At 36.0% G+C, this 15,833-nt stretch overlaps 1 protein-coding gene across 2 annotated transcripts in view; it reads left to right on the top strand.

The window, feature by feature from the left end:
• Positions 1–15,833, top strand: part of LOC143236880 (RAB11-binding protein RELCH homolog) — an 83,134-nt gene that overhangs the window by 43,224 nt on the left and 24,077 nt on the right. For both annotated transcript variants that reach the window (XM_076475531.1, XM_076475529.1), the window contains exons 13-18: positions 1,205–1,369; positions 1,894–2,056; positions 3,068–3,224; positions 3,615–3,787; positions 6,160–6,245; positions 14,699–14,805. In XM_076475531.1, coding sequence (XP_076331646.1) covers positions 1,205–1,369; positions 1,894–2,056; positions 3,068–3,224; positions 3,615–3,787; positions 6,160–6,245; positions 14,699–14,805 — 851 coding nt within the window. The remainder of the gene's footprint in view (positions 1–1,204; positions 1,370–1,893; positions 2,057–3,067; positions 3,225–3,614; positions 3,788–6,159; positions 6,246–14,698; positions 14,806–15,833) is intronic.

The raw sequence follows: 15,833 nt of genomic DNA, 5'->3' as shown, positions 1-15,833 counted from the left end.
TGAATTGATCAATTATGTAATTAATAAAATATGAAATAAATCTAAATTGCCCTTCTATTCTTTTTAGAATTACTACAAATTGTAACATGAAACTACATTTATTTGTCCTAAATTTCTTAAAACCATAACAGTATATATCTATTCATACATAGTTTTATTGCCCTTTAAACTGCGTATAATTGATTATCTTTTCATACAAATTGTAAATGACTTGAAGAAGAAGTAGCTCAAGTTACTATTTTGATTGACATAACACACTAGTTACACACAAGTATACTTAGTGGAGAATTGTTTTTATTATTTTTTTTCATTATCTTACTTATTATAGCATAGTATGTTCTAATTTTTACATTTTAGGTTGTGTTACAATAATAAATAAAAAAATATATACATAAAAATAAGAAATAGTACTTACCTTTGACTGCTTGTGTTTTGTTTTTTACTGTTTGTTTAACTTATAAAAGAGGGAATGTGACAAGTGACTTTGGCATGTGGGTCTGCTTTTTTCTCTGTAATCAAATAAAATTGAAAGATATAGAAATTAATCATTGCTTGATAATATCGATATGATAATAAGTAATTTAAGTTTCATGCTTCATAGAGGGATAGTAAATTTCAGAATAATTGTCCCAGTTGTTATACTATGGGAGATTGAGGATCTTTTAAATGTTTCCTTGTGAACTTTAGAACCTAAAACTTGTATTAACATATCATTTATTAACTACATTTGGAGGCTAAGTTTGTATGCATTGGTAATAAAGTTGTTCAATTAAATTTTGAAAGTAATGCTGTAAAATTGCATGACATGAGCTTTGTAACCTACCAGTAGTGAGATGTTTAAGATATTGTATAAATTATAACTTCACTGGTTAATCTTTTCATGAGTGTAATTGTTCAGCTAGCAACAAATTACAAAGAAATATGTTCTTGGTCAATATAAACAATATAATATATTCTGTTTTAGTATCAAGTAATTTCTCCTTTGGCACGTATAATACACACTTGTGAACATTAAAAATTCATTCGGTACTTTTTTTTTGTTAAACTGAAAAAAATGATTAAATATGTAGCTATACCAATAACTGCAGTATACATGTATTTAACACAAGATTACTTTAAATCAAATAATCAACCACTGTAAACAACAAATATTGTAATTGAGAGTTTAGAAGGGGTGAAAAACTACAAGAAGTTTGAATTTTAGGTAACAGAACTATTACTTCATACTATGGAAGACAGTGGATCTAGTGTAGTAGAAGTTTCCCTTTCTGTGCTCCTCCCTTCAGTTGCTGTGTGGGGGTTAGAACAGAGCAGGCTAGAAAGTGACTTTATACCAACATTGATGAGAGGCCTTGAAGAACAACTAAAGGTTAGATTTGGACAAGATTTTAAACTACTGTTCTACAGTTACTAGGGGGCATGAAAAATGCTATAAACTGTGAATAACACTGGAAGTTACTAGTTTTTAATGCTCTTCAGAGAAATAGTGAAAAATACCTTTTATGTTTTGTAAAATTTTTGTACATGTGATAAGCATTTTATTATTGTGTTTTGAATACTTGTGGCAGGTAAGATAAATAATGCATATTATCTATCACTAATGGGATAAGTTTAAATTTTCTGTTGAAATTTATATTTTAACTGTTTTATGAAGAGCATTTATCTTCAGAATTATTCCTGATATTTAGAAAAAAGTGTTATATTTTAAAGTTGATATTAAGAAATTAGAAAACCAAGTAAATTTAATGAAGTGTATTAAAAAAGAAGTCACATTATTAAATTTCAGACTGTCAGCTGAACAGAGTTTTTTTTAGTTCTTAAAAGTTGTCTGAAAGTAAATGATCAGTGGTACTTGGTTTTATGTGATGTTTATACCCTTTGTGATGATAAAAGGCTTTATCAAACATGAGGAATGAAGAAAGTCCTACACAAGTCGATGAACAGCCTCTTATGAGGGCATTACATGCTTCACTGCCATTTTTGTTCGTTTCTGTTGTGCAAAGTGGACCATTCACAGAAAAATTACAAGAATATTGTCAAATGGGAGATATTGAAGGTATGAAAAAGTTCCAGCCTACATAAGTAGTGTTTTATTGTTTTGAGTTTCACAATTTATGGTAGAAAACAGATTAACTATTATTTCTAGATTAGAGCTAAACAGTTACTTATTAGTGAATAACTGAAAATACATAATGTTCTGAATACATACTCAAGAAAACTGAAACCTGTAACAGGTTGTACTGAATCATGAATGGATATCTGTTGTTTATGATGTTTTTCAGTCATGATTCCTATATTATAAAATTCCATTCAATTTAGGAAGTGTAGATTTGTTCTTAAATCAGGCATTAAACTAACAATAAAAAATAATTTTCTCTGTGTAAAATTTAATTCAAAAAATTAGTTACAGTTGTTTTAAACATTAGAATTTAACAAAGCAAGGCACAGTAAGAAACAGTGTAGGTCATTACTCACAAAACACCACTCATTTGCTTACCACAACTTACCAATACATTAAGGTGTTGATATACTTGTAAATGTCATTTGAACACATTCAACAGCAAAAGACCCCCCAGTAAGTCTGTGGTAAGTTGCTCAGACTGATGATGCTAAAATTTGGAGTTTGGTTCCCTGCAGTGGACAGAGCTTAGATACGTACCCTGTTGTTTAGGTTTACACTAAAATAAAGAACCTTAACAGCAGAAAAGTTGTGGAAAATGCAATAAAAAGATTTAAAAAACAAAATCACTGAATTGACTTTTAAAGATTTTGAATACTAGATGCTTTAAAAATGTTAATTGGTCATAGGAAAATTGTGTAAGAAAGCTAAATGTATTGATAGTATAATTTTCTGTATATTTGAATGATGTAGATTAGTGTGTTTACTGAATTATGCTATATTGCTTATAATTGAATCAGAAGTTTCTTTCTTGGTAGTTTTTATTATGAAGTCAGGGTTTGTACTGTTCTAAGTAAAAAAAACATTGCATTAAACTTTTTAATGGTCTAACTAAAATTTAATGAGAATTAAAATAATTTTTGCAAACCAATACAATTTTTCCAATAGTTGATCGTTTACCGGTTGCTTCCAGTCCACTCCTTGATCCTTTGTTTATTGCTGGAGACAAAGAGAAATTTCTCCTACAAGTCAAAGCCTTTGATCAGTACATTGGAGAAGAATGGTTCAGAAGCTGGGACAGTTTTGATTGGACAGTGAAGTCTTTGTAAGTTAGTTTTATTTTAATAAAGATAGTTAAAAATAAATATTGATAGACTTAAACAAACAACTTATAAATTTTGAGAAATTTCATGTGAAAAACCAGCCAACAAAGACATCTGAAATTGTAATCCTGAAATGTGAATTAGTCAGAGGATTACATTCCTAGAATGTGATTATGTTCATACTGTCAACTCAACTGTTATATATGTGTGAACTTGCCCAGAAATTTATACAATTCAGTACACAAGATGACCTTCACAAAGTGTTTGAGCAAAAGGAATAATGGATGAGATTCATTAACATCTGAATTACCATCTATATTTATATAAAGTACAAGTTGATTTTCAGTAGTTTATATAGTATACACTCAGGTAGATATACTTTTGTCTTTTAGTCTTCCAAGCTTGATGAAATTGGTGTCTTTGGTTGATTCACACTGCCAGAGTTTAGTACACTCCATTGTTGAGACTATGCAGCAGTTATGTCACTTGTTTGGTAGAAACTTCACTCAGACAAAGGTTAAGCCAGTTTTCTGCAGTATTCTTAACCTTTCTCAAGAGGATGTGGGTATGTTGTTGGAACCAACTGTAATTTTAAATTAAATAAGCATTTCATATATACTCTTCAAAAAAGAAAACGCAAAAGGCAAAATTTGAGACAAATTGTTAACAAGTTTATTCTGGGTAGTTCTGTATGACATGTGTGAAACTTTGCACATTCACTGCTGAACATCCAAAGTCTGCAAAGGCGAAGTCCACGCTCACTAGTTGAAGTTTAACGTCACTCAACGTCAATAACGAGTATGCCCCCGTGAGCATCAATAACTGCTTGGCATCTCCTGCTCATGGAAGCGATGAGATGACGAATCACATCCTGTGGAATGGCTGTCCACTCAGTCTTGCAAAGCTGCTGCAAGCTGAGGTAGAGTCTGTGGTTGAGGTTTTTTGCTATCGCAGACGTTGGTCCAACTCGTCCCAAAGATGTTCGATGGGGTTTACATCTGGTGATCTGGAGGGCCAGGGAAGTACGTTGATGTTGTGGTGTCTCAAGAAGACAGTGGTGAGTCGGGCTGTGTGAGGACGGGCTGTGTGATGTTGAAAAACGTCGTTGATGTTCACCATGATGGGTTGCACATGGGGCCTAAAAATCTCGTTGACGTATCATTTAGTCGTAAGATTCCCTCAAATGTGCAAAAGGTCTGTTCTGGCATTGTAGGTGATGGCAGTCCACATCATGATGCTACCACCACCAAATCTGTCAACTTCCTGCATACAGTTTGCTGCAAAACGTTCACCTCGGCGACGGTAAACACGGGTCCTTCCATCCTGCCTACGAAGCATAAAACGTGATTCATCGCTGAATTAAACATGCCTCCATCGTTGATGAGGCCATACCCGATGTGCCCGAGTCCACTGCAGCCGTGCTTGACGATGTTGCTGAGTGAGGATGACGCCTCTGACTGGACGTTGAGGTTGCGTACAGTCTGATCGGAAATCCTACGCAGCCCTGGTATGGTTGAGGCAGTAGTCGTCACAGTGGTGATCCTATCCCGAAGGTGACGTAACCCGGATGTAGCGATCTTGTGCGGGCATAGTCACACAAGGTCTGCCAGATCGTGGACGGTCACAAGTTGATCCATGTTGTTGGTGACGATTCCATAGCCTTGTGATGGTGCTTGGGTGGACATTCACAGCTCTGGCAACATCTGATCAAGATTGGCCTGCTTCCAAGCAACCAGTGGTGTTGTTGCGTTGTGCTTCAGTCAGTCTTGGCATAACTGTATTGCGTGTCAGTGGCTTAACACTGAGCTATGGAAACCGAGAACCCATCACTTTTATAGGGATTTTGCACATGTTGCACTTGCAGAACATGCAGATTTCTCAAACAAATTTATTGGACGCAATGCGTTTTGGCGAAAAATCCGATGTTTTCCTTCATTTTCAAAGTGCACAACTTTTATTGTAATTTTGGTCTGACAATCAGTGCCTTAACACGTGTAACATCGCATACTCTGAGCTTGTAACGTTATTACATATATTTCTCTTTAAAATGAAAAAAATATCCCTTTTGCGTTTCTTTTTTTGAAGAGTATATATAGAAAATACCTAAAATTGTTCACAGCATTTTTTATTCATATACTTTCTATTTAAAAAACAGTTGAAGTTATTCATTTCGTGGAAGGAAAAAAAAAAGAATAAGATGTTAGTCTTAAGGTTATGAGTTGGTAAAATTGTGGTATTGTGCTCCTATTTTTAATGCCATCAATTATGTTATTTAAAAACTCTGTCCATATTAAAGAGAACAAAATGAATTTTACTCGCATTAAGAAAAGCACTATCACAATTTAACTTTTTTCGTGTATATAATATAAGAACAAGTGTTTTGCATCATTGTCTGAGTTTTACATTTAATATGAATTGTATTTTTAGCTTACCTGACTTTTGCTTGAAACTCCTTTTCTAGATAATTATAGGATTATTATGTGAATAAAAGAAACATTTCTTACAACCATACATGTGTTTGATGAAAATCAAGAAAATGTATATCATAATAAGCACTAAATGACTAAAATTTTTAATTATTTCACTATTTTGGGCCTGTGTGTCCCCTTGCAGTATACTGCTGTAATAGTTATGTATTTTGTACCACCTTGAAAAAAGTGTTCCCCTTCAGACTTCAGAGGATTTATCACTTTTAAGTTCTAGATACATAATGAAATACTAAATTACATGTATATTGTTTCTTATGTTTCAAAAACAACAACAACAACAACTTGATACTGGGAGAGTTACTGAGGCAGTGAAAGATTTAAGTGCTTCAAAGAATCAACTCAAATACAACATACAGATCCATTATGAAAAAAAAACTTTTAAAAGTTTTGTTTGTACTTCTTATGTGAAAATATAAAACAGGTGAATACTTTTGGATGTTTCTTCTAGAGAGGAATTTGCAACTAAGAAGCTCTGTTCTCACTGATGCTACTGTACCTGTCTTTGCATGTGGTGTTTTGAATGCCTTTCATCAGGTAAGGAGTATGGTGTTTTATTAGTGTGTTTAATGGGACAGAACAGGTTTCTAACTTTCCAGTTTCTTGTGTTTGCTTTGCATTTGTGGTAGTTTTAATGATTTTCCTTCTTGGACAATGAAAAACAATTTTTTACTTGAGTTTTCTTATTAACCAAGTGGATACTTCATTTTTCAGCTAGCTTTACTATATGCCATTTAAGACTGTGGATGCTTTTAGTAATGATAGAACTGTGAGATTGAAATATAAGAACATAAATTTCATTAGCTGGAATGATGGTTAGATTGATTTGTTGTTTTGCTCATAAGTACTTAGCTTATTTTGATCAGAAGATACTATTTAAATTTACCTATTCTTTCCATTATTCATTTTCTCTCCTGTATTTTTTCTCTAGTTATCTTTTACACAAGTTCATAAATTTCCTTTTTTTCAAAACTAAGCCTTTTGTCATCATTATAAATTTGTAAGTATTCTTTTCTGAGTTAACTGGGTCTTGTAACTCTTGCCATTAGGCATAATGACTTTAGATAAACATACAATGTTCCTTCCAAAACTTTAGTGGCTCTGAGGAATACATTTAACCATAGAATAGGATGCATTTAACCATAGATATTTCAGAATTATTCACTACTTTCTTTAGTTAAATCACATTTCTCTGAAGACCTTAAATTGCAGACAAGAAATATTAGTTAAGTCATTGATTTCACATTTAGTAGACAATAGGGAGGCAACTAAGGTTAATAAACAAAATTAAATATGAATAAGTTTGTATTAATTAAATATATCCACATGACTGATTGTGGCCCAATTATTAGCATGCTGGACTATGCATCTGAGGTTCCATAGTTTATACAACATTACGGTGAAATGAAATTGTACTCTGTACTTTATTACTGTGATTACATTATAAGAATGATGATCAGATCTCACTATTTGATTGTGAGTTTGGTAGTGGGTGGTGCTGACTAACTAGCTGTCTTTCCTTCTAGTATATCACTTCAAAATTAGGGATGGCTAGTTCCGATATATCTTGAGTAGTTTTATGTGAAACTTGGTAAATAACCAATCCATATAATTTTGATTGATTGGTAACATCCTTCTTCTCTCTGGAAATGATGGAATATATAACGATAGAGAGTACTATGACACGTTATAGCAAGGAAGTCTTTAAAGAATGAAAACTTGTAAAACAAACACTAAGCTGAAGATACTCAAACCATTGAATATTATTTTATTTTAATTTTACCTACATGTTATGTTTTCAAAGTTTGCATACCCCCCTCTCATAGTGATAGCTATTACTCGACTATCAGGGTTTCTTTCCTTGCCCATCTAAACAATGGTGTAATTGTCACTCATTTGCTCTTGGTGATATTTATCTCATGACCTTTGCCACCTAAGTTAGTGCACTTTCTTTCCTGGTGCTGTACATTAGAATTTCTTTCAGATAATGTTATGTTTTCCCAACAAAGCATCATTAATAGGTTTCCTAGTATTATGATCATTCAAAGATACTGTGAACATTGTGTGCTATCTACTTGATTTTGTAATAATAATTAAAAGGAATTCTATTATTCCAAGTTCATTTATGATATGAATTGAGGCTGTCAATGATATTATTTGTGAGGTTTACCTCTCAGTTACATAAAGAGACAATTATGCCTTACCCAGGTAGAAGAATTTTCTGACTCTCAAATAATACATCTGCTTCCTAAATTTCAGCGTTCTGAGGCAGAGTTTGTAGTTGACCTGAATAAATCAATGTCCCCTCATGGAAACAGGGTAAGACTATGGACCTACAGACATTGCCAGACAGAATGATTTATGCTGTTTTTTTTTTTTCCATCAACTACTCTCTCACTCTCTCTATGTCCTCAGACCAGTTCTTCTTACACAGAATACTGTCAAACAGGGAAGGGTATAAATCCTTTTTCACAACCCCTTGGTGTGGATTCCTGTACGTGGTGAGGGGACCTCCCAGGGAAGGTTCTGTTTTTTCAGTTTACCTCCTCTGGGATCTAAACATCCATCAACATGTTTGCTGTGTATGGGGAGCTGTGAAGGGAAGGAGAGGATCCTGGTGGTTGAAGGGTCCAACCCTAACACACCACTTTGGCCTTGAATTCCTGTAGACGAGCAGCCTTGGGATGGCCCCCCTTAGATCAGTTGGCTGGTCCACTTGGGCAAAGGTCAACCAAGTACCAGTATTGGATGTTCTCAACAGGTGTTGTGAACATTGTATCTGATGCTGGTGTTTGAGTATAGTGTTCACGAAACACTGGCATTGCTGCAGTGTCCTTGTTTGACATTGTAGTGCATCCCCTCATAGGGCTCCATGGTGGGTGGGGTCAATGGGCACTGAAATTTCCCCTCTTTTATATTATGGATCCTCCAAATAAAAACGTAAATAAAATAGTAAAAAACAGTCCATAGGTAAACTACCATGTCTTGAAGTTTCTGAGTAGCAATCTTCAACATCTGTACCACCTGTTGCACTTCATTTTTTTTCCCTACATTCTCTTTTAGACAAACCTTTTGGTCAAATGTCTCCCTTTTTTATTCAGAAGGGACTGGAGGGACTTTCTGGCTCTCCAAAGTCAGTAAAGAAGCTTTGATCTGGTGATATATTGATGGAAACATCCACATCTTAACATAGTGAACTCCTCTTGTATTCAAAGGTAGTTGGGGATATACCTATTGAGGTTACACCTCATGCTACTTTGAATTCGTCATGAGGAGTTATTGTTGAAGGGATTTGAAGAACATCCCTGAGTCAGAGATTCTCGTTGGTTTCTCCACTCAAGGAGTTTCTGCAGTGAGGCAGTTTCTCCACTCGCAAAGATGGAATTACGATACTGACCAATATCCTTGTTCTGACATTCACATCACCACATCCACCTGCCACCATCAAGGCAGGTTATCTTAATTGCAGGGTATGGCCATACATTCTAAACTCTCTCCAGTGTTTCCAGTGTTAGAGGTTCAGTTACTCAAAGACATCATGTCGTGGTTCCCTGACAAGTGCTCATTGCGGTGGCAAGGACCATGATGTGTATGAGTATGAAACAGACCCTCGTTGCATCAATTGCAATGGCTCTCACCCATTCTACTTTCATTTTTGTCCTAAATGGATTGAAGAAAAAGAGGTGCGGTGTTTGAAAACAATCCAAAACATTACCTATCCTGAGGCTCAAAAATTGCTGTCCACCACCTCATCTCGGATGCATGTTGCTGCTCTTCATTCCACAGATACTGTGGGAGTGCAGACAGATCTCTCTGTGCCTTCTAAAGAATCGTTCTTCAATCAAATGAAAAGTTTTTTTAACCTCCATGGTTAAAAAAGTTGATAAATGAAAAGTTTTTTAATCTCCATGGTTAAAAAAGTTGATAAATGAAAAGTTTTTTAATCTCCATGGTTAAAAAAGTTGATAAATGAAAAGTCTTTTAATCTCCATGGTTAAAAAAGTTGATGAATCAACTTTGACACCCATCTCTGTCCCTTGTATACATTCCACCAAACCTCAAGATCCACATCCGTTGGTTCCAGGTACAGCCATTTCCTTGGATCCATCTTCCTCTCTCACCCCAAGATGCAAAACAATCATTCATTCATGTCCTCAGTCTCTGGATTTTCTCAACAGCAAAGACCTGCCCAATCAACCCCAGGCAGGATTCATGGAGGTCAATAGACTTCCCTCGAATAAGAACAGTAATACAAAAGATGTGGTTGTAAACAGAAGAGCTCTCCACCCCATTCGCCTACACATAAATAAAAATGGCCACCTTGATAAAATGGAACTGTTGGTGGTTTACGTTTTAATCTGGATGACATCAAAACTGATTGCTTCCTACCAGTCTGTATGTCTTGCTGATACAGTCACCTTTCATCAGTTTTTATGTACAGAAAACACAGGCTGTATGATGGATGAGTGCATGGAGGGGTGGCACTGTAGGTTGATCAGCATGTGCCCACCCTGTCTTTGCCACTCGACACACCCTTGGAGGCTGTAGCCATCCGTGTTTCCTTGAGTCATACTATCACTGTTTGTTCTTTACCTGTCGCATGGAGAGACATATAATCAATCAGACCTTGATGCACTCATTAAACAGTTCCTGTTTCCATTTTTAATCCTGGAGGACTTTAATGGACATCATTCCTTCTGGGGAAGTGCTGATATTGATAGGAGGGGTTGATCCGTAGAACATATCCTCTCTTTTCAATACTGGTTCTTCTACTTAATTTCATGCACCTAGTCAGTCCTTTACTGCTGTTGATTTCTCAATTTGCTTCCCTTCATTATTCTCCCATTTTTCATGGAGGGTTGACAATAATGCATGAGACAGTGATCATTTTCCTATAATTTTGAGAGAGACTGGCCATGGTTGATGCCATATGATTTCATGCCTCCGTGAAAGCAAGATCAAGCAAACTGGCCATCTTTCACTGTTCTTGCAGAACTTGATCCTGCCATTGTCTGTAAGCCATCAATAGATGACTGTATAGCAGCAGTAACTGACTGTATTATACAAGCAGCTGCTCAATGTATTCCCAAAATTTCGACACGTTTTCCAGTATATCCTCATTTGTGATGGAATCCTGCTTCAAAACGGGCCTGGGATACTTTCCGTAGATATCCCACACTCTCGAACTGCATCGCTATCCAGCGGGCCTGTTCACATGCTTGGTGGGTAAGACATCAAAGCCAGAAGGAATTTTGGATTAAGTTCACAACTGGCATATCTTCTACAACCAGTCCCAAAGTCATATGAGACAAGATTAGAAAGGCCAGTGGGCAGTATAATTCTGTTCCCCTCTCGATCTTGCTCTCTGATGGCCAGGAAGTAGCCAGTACTCTAGGTGAAAGCTTTTGTTGGGTGTCTAGCACTTCTGCTTCTTCCCCCACCTTCTTAGCCATCAAACTTTGGGCAGAACGATCACCTCTTTCCTTTCGAGCTGATTGTCTCCATGACTATAATTGTCCCTTTATACTGGTGGAACTCAAATTGGCCCTTCATCTATCTGGCAGTACATCGGTTGGATCTGATTATGTACACTTTCACATGCTTTGCTATCTATCTCCTGCTTGTCTTGCTATTCTTCTGATTGTTTTTAACTGGATCTGGCAGGAGAATGTTTTTCCTGATGTCTGGTGCCTACCTTTCTCTTAGCCTCGGTAGGATCCCAAGATTCCTTCAAACTACCATCCAATTGCTTTGACAAGCTGTCTCTGTTAGACCTTAGAGAGAATGGTTAATGCTCATTTTGTTTGATTCCTCGAATCAAACAACCTTCTCTTGCTCATCCAATGTGGGTTCTGACAACAGTATTCCACCATGGACCACCTTATTCGACTTGAAACATCAATCAGAGAAGCCTTTCTCAAATGACAACATCTTGTATTAATATTCTTTGACATTGAGAAGGCTTATGATACAACATGGAGGTATGGCATTTTGTGAGACCTCCATATATATTGGTTATGTGGCTATTTGTCCATTTTTATTAAAAAAATTTTAATGGACAGGAGATTCCAAGTTCGTGTGGGTTCAACACTTTCCCGTTCTTTTGTACAGGAACTTGGAGTCCTTCAAGGCTGTGTATTGAGTGTTACCCTCTTCAGTATAAGGATAAATGCCATCACTGAACAACTCCCTCTCACTGTTGCGAATGGGCTGTATGTGGACGATTTTCACATCTCATGTCAGTCGTCAAACATGAGATATATTGAGCAGCAGCTACAAATTGCCCTCAATTGCTTACTGAAGTGGACCGCAGCAAATGGCTTTAACTTCTCTCTCTCTAAAACTGTTTGTATGCACTTATGCTGCCAACGGGATATTCACTCTGATCCTGAACTCTGTATTGGTGAAGTTGTGCTGCCTGTTGTCCCTGAGACAAAGTTCTTGGGGCTTATCTTTGACCGTAAGCTGACCTTTATACCACACATCAAGCAGCTACGGGTGAAATGTACAAGAGCACTGAACATCCTCCATGTCCTCTCTTCCATCACTTGGGGAGCAGATTAATGTTCTATGCTAAAGATATATCGTGCTCTTATTTGATCGAAACGCGATTATGGATCACTGGTCTATGGCTCTGCCAGACCATCAGCCTTAAAGATGCTGGATGCCATTCGTCATCAAGGACTTGGGCTCTGCATGGGGTTTCTACACTTCCCCAGTTCAGAGCTTATACATAGTCTCATGAACCTTCTTTGCACCTCTGCTGTTTCCAACTGTTTTTACTATATGCTTCAAAACTTCATTTCTTGCCAAAGCATCCTACCTGGGGTTGTGTTTCCCTTCATCGGTGGGCCATACATTTTCAGAACAGACAATCTGCCATTGCTTCTTTTGGCCTTCGTATCCAGGCGCAGTTTCAAACCATCCTTCCATTCCTATTTATATAGATGGTTCAATGACTTTTTATTCTGGTTTGTTTTTGAAGATGAAAACAATTCTGCAAGTTGTGCCTAATCTGATTTTTCACATTTCTTTGTCCTTACCAGCTGAGTTGAATTACTCGTTGGAAGACATTGTGCAGGTTGATTTATGTACCTCCCCCAATACTTTTCTCTCATGTTATTTGCATGATCTGGCAGAATCTTTACCTGAGAGTGTTTGTCTATCTTCTGTAGCAATCTTATCTATCTTTTCAGGGTCCTTTTTCTCATTTTCACAGGATCCCACTCTGTGGCAAATGTTGACTAGGCAAATGTGCTTTTATCAAACCAATTCCACACTAGCAACTACAAATTCAATATAATTTATACAGGTTGCAACAGGCTCTGTATAAACTTAGTGTTCCATGAGACCATCTTAAGAGTTTACCAGGTGGTATTACTATACTATGCTTGACTGCCACTTGTGGACTATGACAAGTAAAACATAAGGGGATTCTGCCCATCTCTGTGAATCATTAGATTGAAATAGTCAGGGTCAATTTGCTTTTAAAAATTTAGATAACTTGGTTTACCTATAACACTGTTCTCAGGGCTATCCCTTGTGTTGTACCTCCCAGATTTTACTAGTGGAGCTAGAGGTTTTTTATCAAGCCTGGTTTCCAGTCATTGGAGTTGTGAACAGAGGTTTTTTTCAGTTTTTTTTTCAGAGTATTAGAGTGAATTTCCTCCACTTTTTAAAAAGATGGCAAAGTTGGGGACCCTCTTACCTTGGTCCCTGGATGTTTATGGGTAGGAGTGTAATCAGCCTACTCGTAATGTCAGTTCAGACATGATGTTAGGCTATCTGGTTGGATTGATCAAATCCTTTCTTTTTATCCTTCTACTTAGTTGAGCAGTGAAGATGGGTATTCATAATTCCAGACTGGATGAGTTCTGTTTTTTCAAGTTGAATGAGGCATATACAGTCCCACCATTCTGAGCCTGGGATGTTGCCTTTTAGACTTCTTCAGGTTGAGGAGAAGGATTATCCATTACAGTGTTACTTATTTTCTTGTCGTTATTTCATTGGCTTGGAACACATGACTCTTTGACTGCAGGTTAGAATTAACTCATATGCAGTTTGTGGCCCAATTGCTCAAGCCACCAATGTGAGATATATGGACCATGGCTCTTTAATTCTAACTCTGGACAGTGAAACCTCAGATATCTTGTTGGGGCCTCATCTGTAATGATGATAAATCAGATAAAAATCCTTGTACAATACAGGAATTAATTTCCAGGTGAAGAGCATACCTGTTCTGGGTGTAGTGCAGTTCCCCCACTAGTTGCAAACCTTCTACTGACACATCTATGATGTATTCAGACACTTTCTGTATAGATAATGTTCTTACCAGTCCCTCCACCTTGTCAGTATGAGATTCTAGCTATCGGGTTGAGATGAAGTATGTTTTGGAAGCTAACATTTTCTTAAATTAAAAATGTATTTACAGTAATCCTTACCTCTGTTCACACTCTCCTGTCCTTTCTCCCCAGTAAGAGCTGGTGTTAGAAACTGAGAATAAGTCAGTCTTGAAAAAGTGATAACATTAGCTGAATAAGCTGCTTTATACAGTATCAGAATGGAGAGCATATTGATATTGACAGAAAAGGTCACAAGATAAATATTTCTGAGGGCAGTTGAGTGGGATAAAAAAAAAAAGACTGCAGCAAGCAAGAAAGAATCAGACCAATACTTAGATGGTCAGAGGAAGAAACCATGACAATCAAGTAATATCTATCAGTGTGAGAGGTGGTGGTTCTAATGTAAGAACATGTTAATGCTTTAAAATCATCTCTGTCATCCTGCAGTACGTTCTGCACTTCAACTTACACAAAACATAAACTATTTGGTTTGTACATATTATTTTTACCTCTACTCTTATTTTGCATGATCTTTATCATTAGTAAAATGATTAAACACAAATTACCATGTAACACATTGATTATTTTCCTATTTTTTCAAAAATAGCTATTTATATTTTATATGTACAAATATTTTTTTCTTAATAGGATGAAGATAGAAATGAACTCGTAACATTTCTACAAGAAGTAATATGTACTATGTCGATCTGCAATGCTCCTTTGATTAGCATCCAAGCTGCTATTATAGAATTTTGGTGAGTTAGATTTTATTTTGAAAATGTTTCAAATCACTGTTTCGAATGATAACTGATGCTTACAAATATTTGGCATAAAAATTAAGTTAGAATACCATCCATAAATTAACTTTTAAAGATTTTCTTGCTAATTTCCTTGCAAGGCAAACAATCATTTCCATACAGTACCAATCATTTGGTTTTACTTTGTAACTACCACTTCAAAAAAGGCAGTAAAATATTCTCAAAGAGTTTGTTGTTGGTAGTTTCTTTGATTTGCTTCACAAAATAAGCATAAACAACTTTTATTTCATCTGGTACAGAAAAGACTGAACAATACTTAGTCGCCTGGCATGGCCAGGTGGTTAGGGTGCTTGACTCGCAATCTGAGGATCACAGGTTCGATTCCTAGTTCTATCAAAGATGCACCACCATTTCAGCCATGGGGTCATTATTATAACATGATGGTAAATCCCACTATTTGTTGGTAAAAGAGTAGCTCAATAGTTGGCAGTGGGTGGTGATGACCAGGTGCCTTCCCTCTAGTCTTTCACTGATAAACTTGGGATGGCTAGAGCAGATAGCTTTAATTTAGCTTTGCATAAAATTCCAAACAAACCAAACCAAAACTTACAATTTTTACACCAGTTATTACAGAGAAAACCTTAGACCAATGAATTGCATTTGATATTTTTCAACTCTGTATCTTGGGTTTCTATATGGGAAAAATGGCAACTTGAATTCTAAAATATTTTGTGACTCCTTCTGTCAGTGTATTTTCCCAAAGATTATAATTGAAGTGCTGAGATTTCAAATTTTTTGTCCTATAAGTTTTTAATCTTTGTTCTACATAAAGTGATATGAAAAAAATACCTAAATTATTATCCCTAATTCTATATTATTGTTTCCTATTGTAATTATAATTAAGGTGGTATCATTAATTTTCCCTCTTGCACAGATACAACTTGTCAATGTATGAAAATAAAGCATGAAATCTGCAAACTTTGCCAAAGTGTTTCTGTGTGTTTAACTAAGATTGTTCAAAAGCA

Source organism: Tachypleus tridentatus, chromosome 13 (genome assembly GCF_004210375.1).
Source record: "Tachypleus tridentatus isolate NWPU-2018 chromosome 13, ASM421037v1, whole genome shotgun sequence".
NCBI classification, from domain to species: Eukaryota; Metazoa; Arthropoda; class Merostomata; order Xiphosura; family Limulidae; genus Tachypleus; species Tachypleus tridentatus.
The sequence above is the reverse complement of the archived record's forward strand: the minus strand, read 5'-3'. Positions and strand labels throughout refer to the sequence as shown.